The sequence below is a fragment of the Tiliqua scincoides genome, chromosome 10 (genome assembly GCF_035046505.1).
Source record: "Tiliqua scincoides isolate rTilSci1 chromosome 10, rTilSci1.hap2, whole genome shotgun sequence".
NCBI classification, from domain to species: Eukaryota; Metazoa; Chordata; class Lepidosauria; order Squamata; family Scincidae; genus Tiliqua; species Tiliqua scincoides.
The window spans coordinates 28,767,419-28,791,681 of record NC_089830.1 but is presented as its reverse complement, the minus strand read 5'-3'; the positions used below and the strand labels follow the sequence as shown (position 1 = coordinate 28,791,681).

General features: G+C 53.3%; 1 protein-coding gene across 1 annotated transcript; it reads left to right on the top strand.

Annotated features, from left to right (window-relative positions):
* Nucleotides 1-23,652, top strand: EML2 (EMAP like 2). The gene is made up of 22 exons (XM_066638149.1): nucleotides 1-4; nucleotides 645-878; nucleotides 3,942-4,062; nucleotides 8,498-8,611; nucleotides 11,273-11,301; nucleotides 11,808-11,937; nucleotides 12,056-12,205; nucleotides 13,759-13,828; nucleotides 14,325-14,435; nucleotides 14,869-14,964; nucleotides 15,083-15,217; nucleotides 17,053-17,152; nucleotides 17,386-17,540; nucleotides 18,473-18,598; nucleotides 18,745-18,876; nucleotides 19,020-19,087; nucleotides 20,158-20,246; nucleotides 20,607-20,704; nucleotides 21,773-21,860; nucleotides 22,131-22,226; nucleotides 22,707-22,837; nucleotides 23,514-23,652. Exons 1-22 carry the CDS (start codon nucleotides 1-3, stop codon nucleotides 23,637-23,639), a joined length of 2,403 nt encoding a protein of 800 aa, XP_066494246.1. The 3' UTR covers nucleotides 23,640-23,652.
* Nucleotides 23,653-24,263: the final 611 nt, after the last annotated feature.

Sequence of the window (24,263 nt, the reverse complement as noted above, 5' to 3'; positions counted from 1 at the left end):
ATGGGTAATCCTCCTATCAGATCAGTTAATGTGTATGTGCAACCTCCTGATTTTAGAAATGGGCTATGTCAGAATGCCAGATGCAAGGGAGGGCGTCAAGATACAGGTCTCTTGCTGTCTTGTGTGCTCCCTGGGGCATTTGATGGGCTGCCGTGAGATACAGGAAGCTGGACTAGATGGGCCTATTGATCAGGATCCAGTGGGGCTGTTCTTATGTTCTTATGTTCACATACAATGAAAACATTAACATTGCAGAAATCAGGAGGCAGTGTCTCCCTTTGGCACTAGTGGGCAGTGTCCGTAAAATGCATTTAGTGAGTAACCTCAGGTGAATGAGGGCCCAATCCTATCCAACTTTCCAGCACCGGTGCAGCAGCAATGTAGCCCAGAGGTAAGGGAACAAACATTCCCTAACATGAGGAGGCCTCTGTGACTGCCTCCGCAGCACATGCCCCATTGGCATGGCTACACCAGCCCTGGAAAACTGGACAGGACTGGGCCCTGACTCTCTCTTGCTTCTTAGCCCAACTGACTTTGCGGGATTGTGGGGGCAATCATGAGACCCAGCTGTCTGAGCAACTGCCTTGGGATAGCTGGCTCACCCCTTTTTGACCTTCTTCCCCTGACTACCTCTTCTTTTCCAGATGATAACTTGTCAGGCACGAGTGGGATGGAGGTGGACGATCGCATCTCCTACCTGGAGCAGCGCCTGCAGTTGCAAGAAGACGAGATCCAGGTGCTGAAGGCTGCACTGGCTGATGTCCTCCGGCGTCTGAGCACCTGTGAGGAAAATGGATTCAGCTTGCAGAAGAGAGGGCCTGGCAAAGGTATGGGGGGAGGACACCATGTGCCCCTGCAGACTTTGGCCTCTGCGGCTAGTGGGACTCATTCTGGTCTGTCTCAGTGTGAGTCCTCTGCTTCAGAGGAGTCCTCGGTCAGCAGAATTCAGATATACACAAAGCCCTGATTGCAACCCTGCAACTTCCCACCCACAGCACCTGCACCCCTGAAAAGCTCCTCCCCACATGCCGGTGTGCTTGCTTTTGTCCTGGTACATCACATGCCATTGAACCTTCAGGGCTTCAAATTCAGTCATCACTTTGATGGATGGCTTGTATAACTAGGAAACTTGTTGTGGGGGAAGATTTGTTCCTTTCTCCTTGTACGTCTGCCCAAGCTCTCCGAGCGTCGCTTGTTGTTTCCAAATATATATATATATATATATATATATATATATATATATATATATATATATATATATATATATATATATATATATATATATAAAGGCCAATCCGGGAGTGACAATCCCTTCCACACCAGCAGTCTGTCCCTGGTCTGTCTCCCTGGCTATGGGCCTTCCTTCTTTGCCTCTTTGCCTCAGACTGTTGGCCAAGTGTCTCTTCAAACTGGGAAAGGCCATGCTGCACAGCCTGCCTCCAAGCGGGCCGCTCAGAGGCCAGGGTTTCCCACTTGTTGAGGTCCATTCCTAAGGCCTTCAGATCCCTCTTGCAGATGTATTCTGCAAGAATATTCCAGAAAAGAGCGTATTCCAAAAATACGCTCTTGGCAAAACAGACGCCTCTGTGCCAGATCATAGGGAGCAGTGATGCTCCTCCGCTGGCAAAATGGGCAGCAAAATGGCAGATGCGCTTCAATGTCAGTGAGTTTAAAGTCGTGCACATTGGGGCAAAAAATCTAAACTTCACATATAGGCTGATGGGTTCTGAGCTGTCTGTGACAGATCAGGAGAGAGATCTTGGGGTGGTGGTGGACAGGTCGATGAAAGTGTCGATGAAAGCGATGGACAGAGTGGATAGAGAGATGCTCTTTACACTGTCACATAACCACAGAACCAGGGGACATCCACTCAAATTGAGGGTTGGGAGAGTTAGAACAGACAAAAGAAAATATTTCTTTACTCAGCGTGTTGTTGGTCTGTGGAACTCCTTGCCGCAGGATGTGGTGGTGGCATCCGGCCTGGATGCCTTTAAAAGGGGATTAGACAAGTTTCTGGAGGAAAAATCCATTACGGAGTACAAGCCATGATGTGTATGTGCCACCTCCTGATTTTAGAAATGGGCTATGTCAGAAGGCCAGATGCAAGGGAGGGCACCAGGATGAGGTTTCTTGTTATCTGGTGTGCTCCCTGGGGCATTTGGTGGGCCGCTGTGAGATACAGGAAGCTAGACTAGATGGGCCTATGGCCTGATCCAGTCGGGCTGTTCTTATGTTCTTATATTCCTATGTTCTCAGGCTTACAGCCTTTAAAGTAAATGATCTTATCTTAATCATGAATTTAATTAATAAGTAATTGTGCTCTTTGTGCTTATCATGCATCTTTTTAAACTTGTTACAGCTCAACCTTGTTTCATTTCCATTTGCTAATTTAGGACCCAATCCTATCCAGTTTTCCAGTGTCAGTAGGGCATGCACTGCATCCTGTGGTGGGGAGGCAGTCACAGAGGCCTCCTTAAGGTATGGGAACATTTGTTCCCTTACCTTGGGGTGGCATTGTGGCTACACCAGTGCTGGAAAATTGGATAGGATTGGGCCCTTACTCTGCTGTTTTTAAAAATACAAATTCTTCTGTAGTCACACATACACACACCTCATACATCTGATGAAGTTCCATAAAAGTGTTTGCTGAAACCAGGTTGTTAGTCTTTCAGGCACTGGAAAGACAGGAGATACAATATGTTTAAAAGTCAATTAATTAATTGCAACCTTCCCTCCAAATACACTTTTGAAAAGTTTACAAGAATGACTGCCTGGAAAGCTGTCAAAATCAGACTATGTGCTGAGGACTCCCTTCCTTCCTCAGCATGCCCCTTAAGCGTGAGGCTTAGCTTCAGGGTTCCCTGCACCATCCCAACCCACTCTATCTTTCACAGGAGTCCTGTGAAGTGTGATAGTTCGAAACAAAGAGCTCTCTGGCTGGGAAGAATCGAATCAGGTCTCCCCACGCCTAGTCCAAATCTCTAACCACTACACCGCACTGCCTTGTGTACTTGTGGGACCCCCTCCTATAGAGTTCCGCTGTTCTCACTACAGTCTGCAACTCTACGCCCTTACAGAGAAGTGAAGGGTCTTTTACCCACTTGCTGTGGTTTACCTGCGCTCAGTGACTCTGCAGTAAATCTCTTCTGTGCTATCCTCTGAAGCAAGGCATGTTTACTAAAGAACCAGAACAGTTTCTTTTGAAACCACCACCACCACCATAACTTAAGAATACTTCATCTTGCAGTTGGTCTGGTTGTATTGATTCTCGAACAGCTACACCTGAAACATGAAGAGATGATGGCAGGGAAGGGAAGAGCAGTCGCACATGGGCTGTGGGTGTCTCTGCTGAGTGGACACCATCTGAGGGCCCAATTCTATCCAATTTTCCAGCACTGCTACAATTGTACCAGTGGGGTGTGCGCTGCATCCTGTGGTAGAGAGGCAGTCACTAAGCTCTCCTCAAGGTATAGGAACATGTGTTCCTTTACTTGGGGGCTGTATTGCCGCTGTACCGGTGCTGGAAAGTTGGATAGGATTGGACCTTCAATCATTTAAAAAGATTTGTTGTTCGATTGACTCTTACTATGCTCAATATGGCTTGAGGTGCTCTGTTTGCAGCTCTCCATATGTAAAGTAAAAGCAATCTATTGACACGTTTTTTTAAGTCATGCTGATACCTAATAGGATTGGCGATGGTGATGGTTTCAACTGTCTGGCGAAGGGAGTCTGGGAGTATATTGGGCAATCAGTTGTTGGTCTGTAATCATAAAAAAGGCTAAGAACCCCTGTTGGAAAGCATCAGAACATCTCCTCCGAGGCAAAATAGGGGACAGGCATCAGAAAAACACTAGGGTTGTACCCACTAAGAAGGAACCATGGGAAGGTGGGGAGGAGCAGTCCAGAAATCCTAAACACTACCTGTCTTGTCTCCCTTGCAGTCTACCAGCTGCTGAGGGGGCTGCCCTCCAGGCCCAGCCTGAGCAATGGGATCATCCCACACAGAAGAGGCTACTCCACCTCACCGTCCTCACCCAAGAGGGAGCTGCTTCCTGGGAAAAGGTGAACTGTGTGCTCGGGGAGCCTGGCTGGGGAGAGGATCTCCTGTTCCTGGCTCCTGAGACATCTCTGCATCCATCCATCCATTCACTCACTCAGTCGTTCATTCCTTCAATCAGTCAGTCATTATCACCATCATCTAATCCAAATTGAAAGCAATGGGATGGGTGTGTGTGGACATCTCTCTGACATGTTTGATACGGGCTGCTATGTTCTAAATGAATGTTTCATTTGTTTTTTAAAAATTCAATTTGAAGCCAGTTGGGGTCAGAAAGGCAGGGGCTGAATTGTGGGGAATTTGGACAGGCACAAACTTTGGCGAAGTTTCCAGCTTTCAGTTGGAAATCCCAAATCCTGAGATTTTCAGAAGTTGGATTTTCAGGGACCCCCTTCCCTTCCTCCCCCAAAGTAACCCCAAAGTAACCCTGGGCACACTCTCTGGAGAAGTTCAGCTCCACTGAACACAGCTGGGACTTATGTCCTAACCTGGAAACATGAACCAGCCTGGCTGCACTCCTTATGGCTGTCTGAGCAGTCACAACCACATCCTGGGCGTATCTTTAGGGAAGTCTGAAGGGGTTTACCATCTAGGAAAAAAAGTTTAGAAAGACACAAAGGCAATACCAAAAAACTGCCACTAAAAATGTTGCTTTGTACATTCGGAAAATACTTAAGGGAAGATCAATTGGGAGCCTGTGCAGGCAAATTCAAGGAGAATCTGCTGGAGATCTTCCTTCCCTCCCTCCCTCCCCCGCAAACAAACATGTTTCAGCTCTAAAACTTTTCCATTAGGATGGGCTGGGAAAATCCAGTCCCCTTTTCAATTTCAAAGAGATTTTTCACAGCCCAGGAGAGGCTGGGTGAAACTGGAATAGTGCTGTGATCCCATAGGGAGTGGGTCCCATTGAACTCAGTAGGGGGCCGACTGGTGGTGCACTCAAGCTCAACAGCCACAGAAGCCACACATTAAGAAGAAACTTTTCCACAATCCAGTCTGGCTTCTTTTCAAAACTGAAAAAGCTTCCAGAAAATGCTTGATGCACGACCGTGCCCCTCCCTTGCTCTCTCTCTGTCTCTGCAGATTGGATCTTGGCGCTCTGGGATAAACACAACCAATCTGTGGACAAACATTAACTTAGAAACCCATTTATTCAATACCAGTTTTTTAAACTTGTGTACAGTATTTTCCTTTGGCTTGGGAGGAGCCAATCAATAGCTGTTCCTGTAACGTGTTTGCATGAGGGGAAAAAAAAAATCTGAATTTATAATTATTAAGAATGAATGAAGAATAGCATGCAGATGCACAGTGGCAAAGCACCACAAACTGTTCTTAAGAATTTGGTGCAATTATTTGCCACTCTTGGAGGAGCCGGCTGAGATTGGAGAATTTCACTGGTTCCCAGCAGTGGCCAGCCAGAGTGATGCCTCTGGAGGTGCCCAGTTCAGGCAGGAGGGCGACAGCTCTCCCCTGTTCTCTCTCTCCAGTAACTAGGCACAGCGAAGTAGCCTGTCTTTAAACACAAAGCTGGGCCGGCTTTAGGAGTTCTCTTGTTATCTGGTGTGCTCCCTGGGGCATTTGGTGGGCCGCTGTGAGATACAGCAAGCTGGACTAGATGGGCCTATGGCCTGATCCAGTGGGGCTGTTCTTATGTTCTTATGTAGGAGCTTGGCTTGGTCATGTCGTGAGAATGGATGATGGCCGGATCCCAAAGGATCTCCTCTATGGAGAACTCGTGCAAGGAAAGCGCCCTACAGGTAGACCACAGCTGCGATACAAGGACATCTGCAAGAGGGATCTGAAGGCCTTAGGGATGGACCTCAACAAGTGGGAAACCCTGGCCTCTGAGCGGCCTGCTTGGAGGCAGGCTGTGCAGCATGGCCTTTCCCAGTTTGAAGAGACACTTTGCCAACAGTCTGAGGCTAAGAGGCAAAGAAGGAAGGCCCATAGCCAGGGAGACAGACCAGGGACAGGCTGCACTTGCTCCCGGTGTGGAAGGGATTGTCACTCCCGGATTGGCCTTTTCAGCCACACTAGACGCTGTGCCAGAACCACCTTTCAGAGCGCGATACCATAGTCTTTCGAGACTGAAGGTTGCCAATACTAATACTAAGGAGCTGCAGGGCCCAATTAGAAACACTTTTTGCAGGGCTCCACATTCACAGCCAAGGTCTGTAGAATCCTAGAGACAGAAATAACATTTATGATAGACTTTAGATCTCTGTGGTAGAATGGAAAGCAATCAGAATCTGCATTTAAGCCATTTCTGCCCCATGTTGCATGTACACAACAGGGACCAAATGTGTGCACCTGTGGGCAAGGCAAAAATGGCTTAAAAAGTCCATGTGAGCTAATTGATCAAATGGATCTAAGTGCATTTTAATATGAAATTGCATACATGTAAGCAAATAAAATGTGTAGATTTTGTTTACCTTTGAAAAGTAAATAGTTACAAAAAAAACTTGTTTTAGTGACTGTGAATGATTTAGTAAATATATTGATTCTATTTTTTATTTTACCCTAGCGCGGGAGCCCCATTTGGGAGCATTTGGTCCAATTGGCTTGGTCCAAAGCTGGCCCTGACTGGATTATAACAAGCAGACCTGTTTTTTTTCTAATTTAGGGCCCAATCCTATCCAACTTTCCAGCTCCGGTGTAGCTACAATGCAGCCCTGTAGTAAGGAAATACATGTTCTCATACCTTGAGAAGCCACCAATGACTGCCCCTCCACCACAAGATGTAGCGCACACCCCACTGACACACCAGCACCAGCACTGGAAAACTGGATAGGATTGGGCCCTTAGCTGTTAAAAAGCTTTGCTTAAGGGGTGCCATCTCCCCCCCCCCCACACATGCAGGCACACACACTTGTCAGAGCCCTGTGCTTTTCAGCCTGGTGATGCCTGATAATGCAGCTAGAGGGAAATCTCTGCCTGTTGTTTAGCGGTTTTCACTTGTCAGGAAGAAGGTGGCCATCACAACATCCTACAGCAGGGGATATGCCAGGCTAATTAATCATCCCCCCTCCCCCCACACGCGCACACAGACACTTTCTTTGGCATGGCAGTTCTGAGAGATGATTTGCACCAAATGCAACGTCACAGGGGAGGGTGAGAGAGCAGCGGCCAAATGCATGCAGGGTAGTTGTGTGGGTCAGACAATGTGTGTGTGTGTGTGTGTGCTTGTCTCTCCTGGAACTGTGGCACCCCCTTTCTGCACTGCCGCTCTGCTGCTTGCTCTCATCCTGCTCTCTCTAGATTGCTACCTAGAAAGCTGCTTCTGCTGAGTCAAGACTTCGTCCTCCCAGCTCAGTCCTGCCCACATTGACAGGCAGTAGTTCTCAAGGGGTTCAGGTAGAGAGAGCCTTTCCCAGCACTCCATGGAGATGTGCCAGCGACTGAGCAACAGGCCCTCTGGCAGTTGGCTGCGGGTGGTGGGTATCCAAACATTCTTGGAACAGACTGCCTGTGAAACGATGGGGGGGGGGAGAAGGGGAGTTGTTGATGTCTTGGCACAGGTGGGGGCCTTCCTGAAGGTGGGGTGTTGGCTGGTGCAGCCTTGCTCGGATTTCAGTTTTCCTTTGACGAGTTTTCATGGGAGCCTTTTATCGTGGCTCAGAATCCGACTGAAAATGCTGTTTGAGTCAAGGAAATTCTTCCCCACCATGGTCAGTCTCAAGTTAACCAGAATCTGGCAACTTCAATATGCGGTGTGTGTGGTTTGGCTCAGTCGCTTAAGTCAGCTGACTAGGGCTTGGTGTGTTCTACCCCTGTGAACTTGTCCCCTGCTTGTGGCACATTCTGCATGGAATGATGCAGCTGGAACTGTTGGGGACTAATGTGCAAAAGATTCGGCCGTGGGCCAGGGCTTGGTGCCCGTCTGCTCCCTCCAGGGGCATGGTCATGGGCGAGTGCTCAGGTGCACGTGTCCACAAGGTATCAAGGGGGCCATTTGGCAACCCACCAGGCTCCACAAACGTGAGAAAAGATGGATAGGAAAGCTCTTGTGTCCCATATTTTCAAAGGTCAGGAAGGCCAGAAACCCATCCAGTGAAGCTTTGCTGTAAACAGCCAAATAAGCTCTTGCAGTCATTCTCTTTCTGCTAGTACCTGTCTTTGTGTAGGGGCTGCAATGAACTTTTCTTTAGATCTAGCATCTCTGGTCTTGCAGTGAGATCTTCTTTGGACTTAGCACCTCAGGTCTTGCAAATCTGGCACTGGAGGTTTTGCGTTTTTTAAAGTCATCTTGCAGAGGAGCTGTCTTTACAGAGTGCTTGGCTTTCCATCCAGCAAGCTCACTCCCCTTGCTCACTTGCGCTTCTTGCTGTTTTTTTCTTTTTGCCTTGCCCTCTTTCTTGGCTAGTTTGCCCTTCCTTTCTGACCCACCCCACCCCCGTACGCCCTTGTCTAGCTGTATTGCTGAGGCTCTCTTTCCTGCAGCGGGCGCAGCTGCCCCTCACCGGAACGCCCAGCCTCACTCAAGCGCGAGTGTTTCAAGGATCAGAGAAGTCGCACCACATCCTCCAGCAGCTCCTGCAGCGGGAGACGTGAAGGGTATGTGACCATCCCTCCCCACAGGTTCCTGCCAGGCCTCCACAAACTAGGCCCCCTCCCTTGTGTATCAGTATTGAACCACCGTCCCCATTCACATGCAGTCAGAGAAAACTGGCCAGGCATCTACAGCTCCACGCGCTGGAAAATGAGCTGCAGCTCTGGCAGCTCAGGTCCAGCACAGTTGATGTGACCTGGATGTGTCAAGCAGCCGTCTTGTTCATCGGGAGACTTGCTTCAGCAGCTCAGGTCTTGCAAGGCGTTCTGGCCTGGATGCAGCTCTGGGAAAGTTGCCCTCCATCACCCAAAACAAACAGCAAGCGGAGTTACTTCGGAAGCCGGAAGCGAACTTCTGGCTGGCACAGAGCTGGGAGATCCGTTTTCAAAGCCGAGGGCGGAGCCGGAGCGAAGGAAGCCTGACTCAGGGCACCACCGGGCGCCTCTTCCGCCTCCAGGCGCGCAACTTTCGGCCCGCCGTCGCAGAAGGATCGTTCCCTTCCCGGGCGCGATCCACACGTGCGCGCCCATCACGCGTCTCGGGCTTCCCCGCAGTGCCTTGCCGGGAGCAGCCCCGCGGCTGGCCTGGCGCTCTGAGCCCCGCGGGGAGCGGCCGTGGGAAAATCCTCGGGTTTCTTCCCAGCGCGTGCGGTGCGCGCCCCGGCCCGGCTGCCTGCGGCGCGCGGAGGGTTAAGGGGCGGCCCTGCCCGGGGAGGAGGAGAAGCGCCAGTTCCGAGGCGGCGCTGGCAAGTGTCCCGCTGCGCAGGGGGCAGGCAGCGCCGCCCGCCCGCCCGCCCGCCTCCAGTTACTGGAGGGCGCGCCCGCCCGCAGCCGCCTCCTTCCTCGGGAGCCCGTCGGACACCTCCGCCATGAAGAAGGCTTCGGGGAGCAGCAGCCCCAGGTAGGGGGGAGGGAGGGCCGTCCCTCCCAGTGCAGGATCTGCAAGCCTGGAGGAGAGCGCCTCTGAACATGTGCAGAGCGTCACCAGCACCCCGGTCCGTTAGAAGCAAGCCCCAGCCCCAGGGGGGCTCCTCTCGAACAGCACGCAGCCCGAGGCGGGTCCAGCGCCCCGGCAGAATGCCTCCGGGCAGGGCCAAGCAGAGCGGGGTCGGCTGGAGGGAGAAGGCCGGGGGGCGCTCTGGAGCCTCCTTCTCCACGGGCGGAAGGGCGCCCGCCGCGCGAAAGTGGGAAAGCCGCTGTGGGGCAGCGGGGAGCAGTCTGGGGGCGGCAAGCGGGGCAGCTCTGGAGGGCTTGGGGTGCAGGAGCAGAGGCGAGGCCGCAGCCCCTGGAGGGGGAGCAGGGGCGCGGGGCTCCCACGTGCAGCCTGAAGGGGCTGGGGGGCAAAGCCCAGGCAGGGACAAGGGGCTGCCGCCGGAGCGGCCAAGAAGAGGGCCCTGGCACTGCGCTGGGCTTGACTCCCGAGCGACGGCCCTCCCAGGGCCTCGTCTTGGAGGCGACCCTCGGACTCGGCGTCCTGGGCACCCCAGCTGGGCGGCAGCCCTCCAGGGGCCTCGACGCCTGGGCGTGGGCGAGCGGGGCACGGGGGACTCGGCTGATGCAAGGCCGGGCCAGGAGGGAGAAGGAGCGCTGCACAAACAGGGCGGGGCCGCCCGGGGAAGATAAAAGGCTCCGCAGATGGGCCCCGCCCGTGCCCGCGAGTTCACCCCCCCCCCCCGCTGCTGAGGGTTGCTGGCTGTCGGGCATCCCCGCAGGACGTGGAACTCGCCCCGCTGCGGAGTGCCTGCCGGAGGGAGAGCCGGGGAAGGGGCTTGAACCCGGGCTGGACTCCCTGCGTGCTGAGCAGCGGTCCTCCTGGTCTGCCCGGGTCCGCCAGTCCCCCCAGTGCCCCCTGGGCAGGAGGGGGCGTCGGGAGAGGCCCAGAGTGTGGCTTGCAGCCCTTGCCACTCCCCCCATAAGCCGCAGGGTGGAAGGCGGCGTGTTCCTTTGTGGACACGGCACTGAGCTCGGGGAGGACCTGCGGGCAGCACAGCTCTGCCCAGGCACCTCTTGCTCTCGGTGTGGATGTCTCGGGCATTCCCGGACCGTCCCTTTGTCGGTGGCAGCGGTGCTGAGCCGAACAGACCCTTCCACCCGCCCTTGTCGTCCCTTTGGAGCCCCATTTCATCCCACCCCATTCCTGAGAGCGCAGAGCAGGCCAAGATGGCACTGTCTGGAAATGCCAGGGGGTCTGATGCAGCTCGGTGGCAAAGTGATTCACCCTCCGCCTTGCTTGGGGGGCCTGGGCATTTGCTTGGTGAGTGACCTCTGGCTTTCAGCAGACACCCCCCCCCCCACATTCACAAACCCACAAGCACCACTCACCAGGTCCCCTCATATCCTTGGCAATGCTTGTGCAGCTCCTTCTGCCTCCACCACCAGGTCCAAGAATGGCCTGTGTGCATCACCCCTCCTGCTGCTGGCTGGACAGCTTTCATGTCACAGGAAGGTCCCAAGCATTTTGTCTGCCTGGCGAGCAGCTGTAGACACTCAAGAGAGCTGCTGGGGGCAAGGAGGGGCTTGGCTGGGGTGGGGAGACAGTGAAGTTGGAAGAGGGCCTGAAGTCTGCACAGGCAGCTGCTAGGACAGAAAAGGTATTGGGGACATGAGCATGACTAGTTAGACTTTCTTGGGCTCCCCCCCCTAAGTTCTTTCTCCTTCCCCCCACAGCAAACCCAAGGAAGCCACCTTCAGTGCTGGTGAGTGGGGCCACCCCCTTTTTATTTTACACCGTGGAAGAGGAGGGGGAAATGAACTTCAGTAAATCAGGCCACAGATGGAAACGGGGCACGCGGCAAAGTGGGCAGGTGTATATTGGCTGCCAGGCTGCTGGAATTTGGGCAGAGGTCCTTGAAGGGCCGAATGTGCCCTTTTAACCCGGCCATATTTTAAACATAGCTGGCAAAAGAGCATCAAAGAGGAGCTCGCCAGTCGTGGACAGGCCCTGTGTAGAAAACCATCTTTGCAGAGGGCTTCTTCTGGAGCAGATTCTTGCTTACCTTAGACAAGTGACTATTTGCAGGCCTCATGTTGGGATCGGAGAAGCAGTGGTGGATAGAAGGGGAGGGTGTAAGCCCTGGGAGTTGGGGAGCAGGCAAGGGCTGAGTAACTGGACTACAGACCTTTCTGGGTCACAAGGGGGCAAGAGGCTTGATTGTGGTCTGCTTCTTTGCCCTCTCTCATCTTCTCCCCGACTTGCCTGCAGAGGATGGCCATGTGAAAATGTTTCTGCGGGGTCGCCCAGTCCCCATGTTTGTCCCTGATGCTGTTGTTGCCACCTACAGCCTGGACGCCAAGCTGGACCTTCCCCACAAGAAGCTGAAGCTGGACTGGGTGTATCCTGCCCTAAGTGCTCCCCCCAGGTGGAGGATGGGGGGAGGGGATGTGCTGTAGCCAGAACCCCCTCCCACCAAGCTCCTCTTTTTTCCCTTGACCCTCTGGCACCCACTCCAGCTACGGGTATCGAGGCCGCGACTGCCGAGCCAATCTCTTCCTGCTGCCCACGGGGGAGATTGTGTACTTCGTGGCTGCCGTGGCAGTGTTGTACAATGTGGAGGAGCAGCGCCAGCGCCACTATCTGGGCCACACCGATGACATCAAGTGGTAGGAAATGTGTTGCGATGGTCTTGTCCTTCCCTTCGGTGGGTGGGAAAGGGGGGCTTCCACACACCACCCACAATAGGGGTGGTGGCAGCTTGAATAGCAGCCATGGGATGTGCCAAGGGAGGCTGCCACCCAAAGCTTCACATAGGGCAACCTTTCTCAAACTGTGGGTTGGGACCCCATTTCTGGTGGGTCCTGCAGAGCCTCCAGTGAAAACACGGGTTGTGGAAAGATCAGAGAACTAATTGCCTCCAACCTTGAGGCTGTTCAGAAACCAAATAGCCACTAACTGCCCTGTGAAGAGCTTAGCTCCTGCAGTTTGCAAGTTTCTGTAAATAGAAGGCAATAAATGTTTGAGCACCTTTTTCTGGTGTGTTTCCCCCCCCCAGTTCCATCAGTGACAGGCAGTGGGGGCAGGTGAAAGCTGGCCACTTAACTAAGCCCCTCAAGCCTTGAAGCTATTCATTAGGGCTACCTCATTAAGAGAAATTGATTGAGGTTTCCCCCCCCCTTTTTCTGCAAATCAATAATTACTTGTAAATAAATATGTTACCGGTATTCCTTTCTAGATCACCTTTTTAAAGTCTTGTAAAACGAGGTGGGTCCCGACAGAGTATCATTTTAAAAAGTGAGTCCCAGTGCTGAAAGGTTTGACGAACCACTGGCACAGGGGAAGTGTGCATGGCAAGTGATCTTGTGACTTCCCCCTCTGGCACACCCAGAGTGCCCGGGTGACTTTCCTGCAGGGAGGAAAGTTCTGCAGAACAGGCACTCCTGCATCCCATCCCTTGATGCCCAGGGAGACTTGGCTTTCCTGATTTGGTTTCCTAATTGGAGAGTCAGCCTTCACAGAGAAGGTCTGTCCCTGGAGGACCTCCTTTGCTTCTGCTGCTGCTGTCTCAGTTGACATAAATACAACAACAACATTTAATCATTCGCCGTTCCAGAAATCTCTGCCCCAACGGATGGGCTGCAAACTCAAAACAGAACACAAAGCCCTGAAATTAAAGAATATGTTGGAGCAGAACCAGAGCGAAAACTCCAGCTTGCAACCTGGACTGCAAGCAAAGAAACTGTAGATGAGCCATCCAGAAGGAGGGGGAGGAAGGCTGGGGGAGGGGGGGTGCCAAGGAGCAGGCATGAGGCACCAGGGGGTCCCGTTGGTCCAGTACCCTGAACAGGTGATGTTCAGAGCTGAGTCTTCTCTGCGGACCTTGGCAGGCCCTGAGGTTGCAGGGGTGCAAGTGCCCCTGGTTTGCTGGGCCCAAGTCATTCTCTCCTAGAGACTCTGGAGTTGTCTGAATGGGTCCAGCAGCTCAGACTTGGGCTCAGCCGTGTCCCTGGCAGGGCCTTGTTGGCCCCCTCAGTCTCCGGTGCCCAGCTGTAAAGTGGGAGCCATAATTTCGCTGGCAAAGCTTGCAATGCCATTTTGCAAATTAAACATGATGCCTGTGCATTTGGAGGTGACGTAGCAGCCCTAAGGGGTGAGTGTCGGGCTCCTTGGGGACGCTCTGCAGCCTGTGAGTGACCAGGGTCCTTTCTGTCTCCCTTAGCTTGGCTGTGCACCCTGACATGGTAACCATAGCAACTGGACAGGTGGCTGGGACTTCGAAAGATGGCAAGGTGAGTGGGCCAGGCTGTGGAAGGGCTGGGGGTGGAAATCCCCCCCCCAAAGCACCAGGTGTATAAGATGGGAAGGTGGGAATAAGGAGAGTCACCAAGGAAGCATCTCCTTCATGCTGAAGCAGTCTTTGGGAAGGTGCCCAGCGGAATGGTGTCCAGCCAGCATCTGTTTCCAGTGGGGGACAGCAAAGTGCTTCTGGCTATGAATGTGCCACTTTGTAGATTCTGCTCTCCTTCCTCAGCATCTGCTGTTCACAGAGAAACTGCCTATGAATGGGGGGTGTGCAAAGCGTGCATACATTCCATGACTGTGATGTTTCCATGGCTGTTCTCTATTCTGTTGTTTTGTGTTGCATTTCTTTTGAAAAGCCATGTACTGTAGACTTCTGGCCAGTGCTGCATCCAGTGGCAGCAGGTTCCACAGGCTGGCCATGCACTGAGTGCAGGAGCCCTTCTCTGGGCCTGTCTTGACGCCGCGTCCTGTGTCTTCCTGCAGCCGTTGCCCCCCCACGTGCGGGTCTGGGACTCTGTCAGCCTGAACACCCTTCACGTCCTTGGGCCCGGCCCTTTTGACCGAGCCGTGAGCTGCGTGGGATTCTCCAAGTCTGTAAGCAGGACCCTGCCCCTCCCCTCTGCATACCAACTCCCCTTCTGCTCTCAGACAAAGGCCTGATTGTTTGGGAGATGCTGGAGGACTCAGTTCGCCTCTCAGACCTAATTTTGACGCTCAACAGCTGAGCTTCAGGTAGCCTTTTCCTCTTTGGGTGGGAGAAGAGCCAGCCTGTTTTTACGGTAGAAAAGTGCAGAAAATAGGCATTTTCTTGGTCACTTGAACTAGAACTTTGCACTGAATCTTCAAAATTAAACCAAGGAGCTTCTGCTCTAGCTTTTTGGGGAGTGGGTGGGCACTTGTAAAGGGACTCTGGAAGTGTGTTGCAATGATACCTTTGGTGACAAATCCAGAGAATTCCATGCTTGTGCGGTAGGCAAGAGCTGCACACGCTGGCCTACTTACACTGGGGCCCTTCTTCCCTCCCCAGAATGGAGGTGGCCTCCTCTGTGCCGTGGACGACTCCAACGACCACGTGCTGTCTGTCTGGGACTGGCAGAAGGAGCAGAAGTTGGCGGATGTTAAGGTACTTGGCTGGCCGCCCCAGTCCTGTCCAGGATCCGCTGCGCCCCACCTCCCTTCCTCTGTCATGTGCAGGCTGCTGCCACTCCCAGAGTCCAGCACTTTCTCTCCCTGCCCCACAGTGCTCCAACGAGTCTGTGTTGGCGGCCACGTTCCACCCCACAGAGCCAGCACTGCTCATCACCTGCGGGAAGTCCCACATCCACTTCTGGACCCTGGAAGGAGGCACCCTCAGCAAGAGGCAGGGCATTTTTGAGGTAAGTGTGGGATGCCCCCTGGAGGTGGGAGGGGATGGAGCTGAGGGGGCAGGTTCATTTTCCCTTGCGATGTTGTGCTCAGCAGCTGTGCAGTCTGTTCGGGGTTTATGGCCAGCCTGACTGTGTAAAGCTCCTGGAGTCCACATGACTCTGCCTGAAGGCAGGGCCCAGGGAGTAGCCACAGGATTCAGGGGTCTTGTTGTCTTGTTTGCTCACTGAGGCATCTGGTGGGCCACTGTGAGATACAGGAAACTGGACTAGATGGACTCCCTTTGGCCTGATCTGGCAGGGCTCTTCTTAAGTTCTTCTGACTCAAGTCTATGAGTCTTTGAGGAAGGCTGCATATAAATACCGTAATAAATAAATTGCAGTGCAGCTTGCCCAGGAGTGCTTTCCATGAGTCGGATCCAGCAGTGTCAGGTAGGTCCTTTCCCTTTCCGAGTTATGGGGTTAAATCCAGCAAGGTGTCAGGCCCTAGGCTCACAGATTCAAATCCACCACAGTGAGCTGCCCGGGACCAGGCAGTGAGCTTCCTGTTCTCCCTTCCTCATCCTCCAATGGAGTAGTTAGTTCCCAACATTGGCGCAAGACTAACATGGAAAAGCATTTTGCAACTGTGTGAAGCGCCCCTGAGCATGTACCAATAATTTTGAGCATTTCATGACCACAGTGATTCTGCATGTAGACGCTTAGACACAGAGACCCATTTTCTGGCCCAGCTGGGTCAGCCAAGATATCACAGAAGGACAGACACAGTCTTCTCCAGCTGGGTGGTGATTCCTTTCTCATCTTTATGTGCTCGGTGGAAAGGGGGCACTTCCCCCCCTCCCCCTCAACCTGAACCCAGCCCCAAGACACAGCCCAACCTGGGAGAACAAGTTTTGCTCTGTTTGCTAAAGGGGTTGGCTCTGGATGGTATGGGAGAGAGTTCTCTGAGCTGGTTTCAGGACAGGGGTGCTTATAAAAAAAAATCTTATAAAAAAAATACCTAAAGTGTTTACGCGCCACAATGCATTCAAATAATAAGCTCAGCATTTTTGGTGACCATATCAAAAGCAGTGCAAGCTGTCCTGAAGTGTACGATCTCTGGCTAATATTTCAGTGCAGCAATTTATGGTGAATGGTTGCCCCTAAACATTTTGCTCACAAATATTTATGACCTTCCAGAACCACATCATGCCCTCCTGTGAGGGACGAGCAGAAGGCAGACGGAGATCTCTTGGGAAATCTCTGGGTGATTGGCAGGAAATGGGCCAGGACTTCTGAGGCCCAGCGAGGCAAAACCCCACATCTCTGCCATGGCTGGCTTGATGCTGGTTGCTTCTCTTTCCCTTCCTCAGACCACCTTGCCTGCAAAATAGGAGTTTGTGGCTCAGATGAGCCCTCAGGCTATGCCAGAATGCCAGATGCAGGGAGGGCACCAGGATGCAGGTCTCTTGTTGTCTTGTGTGTTCCCTGAGGCATGTGGTGGGCCACTGTGAGATACAGGGGGCTGGACTAGATGGGCCTATGGCCTGATCCAGTGGGGCTCTTCTTATGTTCATATCCGACTGGGGGCTGAAGTTTCCTCTGATGCTTCACTTGGGATTCTTCAGGTCAGATTTGTTTGTGTTGTGTTTGTTTGCACAACTTGAACACATTTCTGTACACCTGAAGTTGACATGTCAGTTCGTAAGTTATCCTCACTATTTTCCTTGTGCTGACAGCCTGATGGCCAAGGGAAAGGTCTCCCACTCTTCTAGCCCATGTGCCCGTTTGTGGTGGAGATTTCTCCTGCTGCTTGGAGGTTCATCTCGGCTCGTCCTCTCTGATCCCTGCCCCGTATTTCTCCACAGAAACACGAGAAGCCCAAGTACATGCTGTGTGTGGCTTTCACTGAGAACGGAGACACCGTGACTGGCGATTCCGGGGGGAACCTCTACATTTGGGGAAAAGGTCAGGTTTGGAAGGGGTGGCAGGAAGACTAATTGGGCAGAGGCTGAGCAAAATGGCAGATTTGTCTGAGGCAGGAGGGTACCTGGGTTTGGGCTGAGATGCCAGATCTCTGTTGCTCAATGCACCGGCCCTTCTGCCCTTGCAGAGCCATGTGTCAGAATGAGACAGTTGCCGGATGGCCTTGTTCTGGTGCCCTCACTGGGCATCTACTGACAGTAGCCTCTGCCTTGCAGGAGGCAACCGGATTTGCCATGCAGTGCCAGGTGCCCACGAAGGTGGCATCTTTGGCCTGTGCGTGCTGCGGAATGGGACCATCGTCACCGGAGGGGGCCGGGACAGGAGAGTCGTGCTGTGGGGACGAGATTACCAGAAGTTGCAGGAGAATGAGGTACGGGGGGGGCAGGGGGGCCTTCTAGGCAGCAGCCCCTCCTTTACTGGTTGAGACTCCTGCATTCGGGGGAGGGGTAAGGGTGCGCATATCTTGGGGGATGGAATGTATTGGCTCTGATCAGAGTCCTGAGTGGAGAATGGAAGGAAGAACTTCCCAGCTTGCTCAGACCAAGGAGTCCCCTCCAGTCCCCACATCCTGGCTCTCAGTCAGTGTCCATGGGAGGTTCCCAGTGGCAGTGATGGCATCTCCAGGTGATAATCCCACCCTCTAGTCACTGGTAAGGAACAGTCTCTGAACTTAAGGGCACCGCGCTGGGGAGGAGTGCCGGGGCCACTTCTGGTGTCACCTTCTCACACTGTACTTGTCTCTCTGAACGCAAAACGCACCCATTCAGCCAGGCCTGTTACTAGTCCAGAATCCCAGTCCCGCATGTCCTTAGTACTGAGGGAAGCCCCACTGGACTGGGTAGCCTGCACTTCAGAGGAAACCTGCCTGGAATCAACGGCGTGTCTGCAGTACTGGTGATATGGCAGTCTTTTGAACTTCGTCCAGGCGTGAACTTGTAGACTCAGCTCAAATGCGACACCAGGATGCACCAGCAGGGAGCCTGCCCACTCCCTGCCGGGACCCTGAGCCCCTGAATTACCTCCTCTGTCACAGAAACCATAGTTTGCCCCAAGTGCCACTAGTTCCCAGAATCGGGACCCAGGGTTTCTTCCTGTGGTCCCAAACTGGTTCAGTGCTTCCATGTGGCCTGCGCACCAGTCTTCTAAGAGGAGGAGCCACTTTATCCTGAGGCACAAGGAGGTCTGTGGCGCTTCACACGTGAAATGCAGTTTTAGACCCTGTTGTAGATGCTGGTGTGGCAGGAGCCCTCCACCGCTCTGGTCCAGATCTCCCTGATCGCCTTCTTTGGGTCTCCCCTGCAGGTGCCCGAGGGCTTTGGACCTGTGCGCACCGTGGCTGAAGGGAAGGGCGACTCGCTTTTTGTGGGCACCACCCGGAACTCGGTGCTCCACGGATCCCTGACTGCAGGTTTCTCTCTGCTGGTACAGGTAACGGCTCTCCACCCGGCATCTCCAGTCAGGGCCTGTGTTGTCAAGGACTGGACAGCTGGGACTCAGTGATGCTGCCACAACCAGTGGGGGAGGGGGGAAGGCCCAACGCTTCCCTGTGACCAAACTCTTTCCATTCTGACCAGGGGCACACTGAGGAGCTTTGGGGTCTGGCCACCCACCCTACCTTGGACCAGTTCTTGACCTGCGGGCAAGACAAGCAGGTGCACCTGTGGAGTGTGGCCACCCACCAGCCCATGTGGAGCAAGGGCATTGAGGTGAGCAGGGGGCTTCTCAGTGGGGCAGGGCATCGGTGGGGGGCGGGGCCAGGTGTTCTGTGGGGCCCATGCCACTTGGTAGCAGCCTGCTTGACTTCACAAATCTCTGGGCTGTTTTCTCTCTCCCCCCCACTCTCATCTAGGATGCTGCCCGCTCAGCTGGCTTCCATCCCAGCGGCTCAGTTCTGGTGGTGGGCACAGTGACTGGCAGGTAATGGAACTGCAGGTGGAACCATGGGGAGGGGGGTGCATTAGTCTTGGCTCCCCCTCTCTCTGTGTGTGAAAGTGCTTGTGAACAGCTTTGAACATCGCCCCCCACTGAAAGTGCTTACAAACTGGTTTGACAATCCCCCTCATGTTAGAAAGTGTTTATAAACTGGTTTGAATTCATTCATTCATTCATATAAGTTCCATCTCTAATATATTCATTTATATAAATTATGTAAATTCAATCAAATTTGAAATATAAATTAATTCTTCCCCCCCCCCCCGGTCCCGACACAGTGTCAGAGGGATGATGTGGACCTCCTGCCAAAAAGTTTGCACACTGCTGCTCTAGAGGGCCCATGTCAGGTATAGGGAGAGCAGGATTTCTACCCACCCGCAGGGCAAAACCGGGTAGCTTCCTGGGGTGGGTAGCTGTGGTGATCAGGGCAGGGAAGCCCTCAGGCTGGTGCCTTTCTCCTTCTCCCAGATCTGCCAATATCCCAGGGCCAAAACAGGTCCTTTGTGCTTCCTCCATGAAGACAAAAGCCAACTGGGGAGACAGGCTGTCTTTGGAAGCCTCCTTCCTTGTTCCTGAGAGCTTCTAAGGTTGCAAGTAGCCAGTGGTCCAGGGGACAAGCTCTGACTGAAATCAGCTGGCAGCAGAAGGTGGTTTATTGGGGAAAAATGATAAAAGCGTTGTGAAAATAGCAGGCAGACTTGCAAGAGGCATTTTCACATTCCCAGGTGAGGAGTTCAGCAAAGGTATAACTAGCAGTTACAGGCAAACAGGTACATTAGAATCATTCCTTGACATGCCCAGATCATGTACCCCAACTGAGATGAGATTTAGAAAGCTGCAGCATTATATCCTCTCATCTGCCTCCCACCTTCACTTTTTTGCTGGAGAGCCAACCCTCCACCCCATAAACCAGGACTAGGTCTCCAGATGATGGAATTGGGTCAGCCACTCATCTGGGGTATGGTGTTCGGGGCATCTCTATCCAGCCTGCACATCCACAGTCCCAGGGGTCACTCTGGCTTCCCATGACATTTTTCTTCCTCTCTTTCAACCAGGTGGCTGGTGCTGGACACGGAGACCCGAGACCTGGTGACCATCCACACTGATGGGGGAGAGCCAATCTCTGTTGTCAGTTTCTCCCCAGGTAGGGCAGAGGGGAGGAGCTGTGGAATGGGCTGAAGGGAGCAAACCATTGTGTTTTCAGCACTGTTTGTAGCCTGTTGTTCTTGGGTTGCAACTTTCATGGGGTGCAAGAAGCTGCTTTTGATCTGGAGAGGGCAAGTGAGATCTCAGATGCCATAAAACAGGATGGCTTGTGGTGTTCCTCCATTCCTGGCTGACAGAGCATTCCACTGCCCACACGGGCCAAAGTGTGCTGATAGCTAAAGAGAGTTTTGTACAATGACAAGGGCTGGCCAGGGCTTTTGGGCATTTCCCTCTAAGAGCCCATTTTCCCTGAAAAGGCTCCCTCCTCCATCCCTGACCCACTCCTGTTTCTTTGCAGATGGCAAGTATCTGGCCTTGGGCTCCCATGATAATTTTGTCTACATCTACCTGGTCTCCGAGGGTGGCAGGAAGTATGGGCGCATTGGCAGGTGCTCGGTGAGTGGAGACCTTCCATTCCCCCCAAGAGCATTTCTGAGGGTCCCTCTTCTGGGGGGCTGTGGGGGGGCAGCACCTGTTTGAGGCATTTGCACCTGCTGTTCTGCTATGCTGGCCAAGTGAGAGTGAAGTTGTTGTAGCCCTTGTAACACAGCCAGTGGCCAGCAGGGGGAGCTGCTGTGCAATACATGGTGGTTCCATCCTGGTCATGTCGTGAGAATGGATGATGGCCGGATCCCAAAGGATCTCCTCTATGGAGAACTCGTGCAAGGAAAGCGCCCTACAGGTAGACCACAGCTGCGATACAAGGACATCTGCAAGAGGGATCTGAAGGCCTTAGGGATGGACCTCAACAAGTGGGAAACCCTGGCCTCTGAGCGGCCCGCTTGGAGGCAGGCTGTGCAGCATGGCCTTTCCCAGTTTGAAGAGACACTTGGCCAACAGTCTGAGGCTAAGAGGCAAAGAAGGAAGGCCCATAGCCAGGGAGACAGACCAGGGACAGACTGCACTTGCTCCCGGTGTGGAAGGGATTGTCACTCCCGGATTGGCCTTTTCAGCCACACTAGACGCTGTGCCAGAACCACCTTTCAGAGCGCGATACCATAGTCTTTCGAGACTGAAGGTTGCCAATACATCCTGTACCTCCCCTGCGGGAAAGGCCCTGGAGTGTGGGGACTTTATGTCTTCATTTTTTAAGAAAAGACTTATCCTCTGAAGGTTGGGGAATTTTTCACGCCTTCCTCAGTCAGCTGTGGCCCTTCTCTGCCCATCCACAAATTAATTTTGGAGGCTTAATTTGGTGTGGTCCTAAAAAAGGTGAAAGAACAAGTGTCTCTGATCCTGCACAGAGTGCCTTTGTCTTGGCACCAAAAGAATTGCCACTGCCTCATTTTAGCAGGAAGATTTCTGGGGTTTCCTGGTGAACTTGAGCTCCTGTGTGCCTTTCCTTTTAGGGGGCAAAAGCCCAGAGACAGTGAGAAGCACTGCGTGCATGAATGCAACAGGTAGAACTCCCCTTGCAGACAGCTTTATAAAGGACTGTTCTCCCCACCCTTCCTCTTGCCACAGGGTCACTCCAGTTTCATCACACATCTGGACTGGGCTTTCGACAGCAGCTGTTTGGTCACCAACTCTGGAGATTATGAAATTCTATACTGTGAGTAGAAGTCTCTGAGTTTGAGAGGAGGGGGTTTGCTGGTACCCTTTCAGCCAGCAGCTGTTTTGGGAGAGGGGTTGGGAAGACAAGATGCCTGAGGTCCTTCTTATTAGACAGCCTCCCTTGAAACATCTTGTTTTCTCAGTCTTGGATAATGATCTTCAGTCCTGTTTTTACTTACACACATGCCCAAACCTGCTCTGCCACCTGAAGCCCACATCTCTGCACCATGATAAATACACGTTCTGTGCTTCTTCTCCTTCCCACTAGGGGATCCCTCCACCTGCAAGCAAATAACCAGCGCTGAGGCTGTTCGCAACATGGACTGGGCGACGGCCACGTGTGTGTTGGGATTTGGGGTTTTTGGTGAGTGGAGCCTGGCTGGGACAGTGCAAGGCAGTGAGCGGGGGGGGGGGGAGCTTGGCTTCAGGGTTCTCCCTGCTGGAGAGAAGGGCATGCAGTACAGGTCTTCACCAGAAGAGGGCGGCACAAGGCAAGGAAGAGCCAGCTGCTTGCCTGGGAGCGTCTGGAAAGGCAGAAATGAGAGCTGGAGGGGTCTGGAGCTTGTGAGGGAGGGTGGGGTGTTTATTCTGAACACTGTTGCTCTGGCAGTATGAGATTCCCACTGTACCCACAAGCAGGTGTGGCTGATGGGGTCAACCCCCCCTTTCCCTCTTTGTGTGTTGGCATCACCAGCAGGGACCCAAACTTGCAGCAAATATTTTCTTGGTGTTTTGGGCCTTGTTTTGATGCAAAATGGGGGGGGGGGGGAGAGATTCAACCAGTTTATGGGTCGTGGCTTTTTCTGGCTGCTCAACTTCTGCTGTCTTCCCTCTGCCCTGGCAGGAATCTGGCCAGAGGGTGCGGATGGCACCGATATCAATGCCGTGTGCCGCTCTCATGACGGGAAGCTCCTGGCCTCTGCCGATGACTTTGGCAAAGTGCACTTGTTCTCCTACCCCTGCTGCCAGCCGCGGGTGAGACTTGCACTCTCCCCGTTTCTCTCCCTCCCTCCGCCTTGAGCCTGACCTGGGCCAGATGGAGGCTGCTGGCCAATGTTCTCTTCTGGTTGTCCTTTTCCCCTCTAGTTGCCCCTGCACCTTTTCCCCGGTGGCTCACACTGCTTCTGACCCCCCTCTCAGGTCTGGAAGGGATGCAGGGCATGTCCCCATCCCTGGAAGGGTGAAGGAAGAGACAGGCTGTAAGCTGGTTCCTGAGCATATTCTTGAGTCAGATTTGCCCACCTTGTGCCAGAGGAAAGCATGCAGTTCTTTTGCTCCTGAGCAAAGCACTTGGCCAAAGTGCGTTGGGCAAGTCAGGATGGACTGGGGCTCCCAGGCCTTTGGGGGTGTGAGGGCAGCCTGCAGTCCACCAGCTGTCCACCCTTCCCCAGTTCAAGCATGCCTGGACTCTGCCATTCCTGCCTGGTGCTGGGGGGTGGGGTGGTGGTGGAGCAGAACAGTCTAATGCCTTGGGTCAGTGGGTGCTATAAACATGGAGACACAAGAGCCCCAGAATGTGGAAATCTGGCACCCAGGCTGGAAGGGAGAGAGAGAGAGAGGTGGGCTCTTGTGTGCCTGTTTGGGGGGCCGCAAGTCCTGCTCTCCTTGGGACTGGTCTCCAAGCGTCCTTCTCTTCTCCCACCCCATGCAGGCCCCCAGCCACACGTACAGCGGACACAGCAGCCACGTCACCAATATTGCCTTCCTCCACGACGACAGTTTGCTGCTCTCCACTGGCGGGACAGATACCAGCATTCTGCAGTGGCGCCTGGTCTAGGGGCTGAGCGGAGGGGGGAGAACGGGGGTGGGTGGAAGAGGGGACAGAAGGGGAAAGGGGACCAGGGGTGGGATTGGATCCTATTCAATACTTTGGAGGGGGGGTGACAGTAATACTGCCCTCCCGAACTGGGGAGCACTTGGGGGGCTGGGTGAAGAGAGGTGGGGTTAGGAAAGAGGAAGAGATTAATGAGGAAAAGACGGAACTATATTTTACAGAAATATCTATATGAATAGTGGTAATATATATCCAGATCTATCTCTATATAGCTATATTTAAAGGCTGAAGGTTGCACAGGCTGAGAATGTGACAGAGCTGAGGACAGGTGTGGGGGGGCAGGAAGTGGCTGCAGCAGGAGAAGCTGCCCCCACAGGCTGTCTCCCAACCCCCCACACATGCCTTATGGCGTCTTTGCACTAGGAATGCAAGCAGGTATGAGACCTGATTGGACTCTCACATCCCCCCCCCCACGTTGCAAAAAGGGGGGGCGGGTGTTGGAGGAATTGTGGGGGGTGGGTGTTGGAGGAAAAGGGATTGAATTTGGCCCTTCCTCTCATTTAATGCACTAGGAATAGCCTGTTTAAGAGCACAGGGTGGGGGGGGGGAACAGCTCTCGATCCCTAC

What these genes read in the sequence shown, in the direction of transcription:
- EML2 (XM_066638149.1), top strand. An exon ending in TGCAGCGGGAGACGTGAAGG is followed by an intron (nt 8,612 to 11,272) that starts GTATGTGACCAT and finishes TTCCCCCCACAG; the next exon opens with CAAACCCAAGGAAGCCACCT. An exon ending in AGAGGCAGGGCATTTTTGAG is followed by an intron (nt 15,218 to 17,052) that starts GTAAGTGTGGGA and finishes ATTTCTCCACAG; the next exon opens with AAACACGAGAAGCCCAAGTA.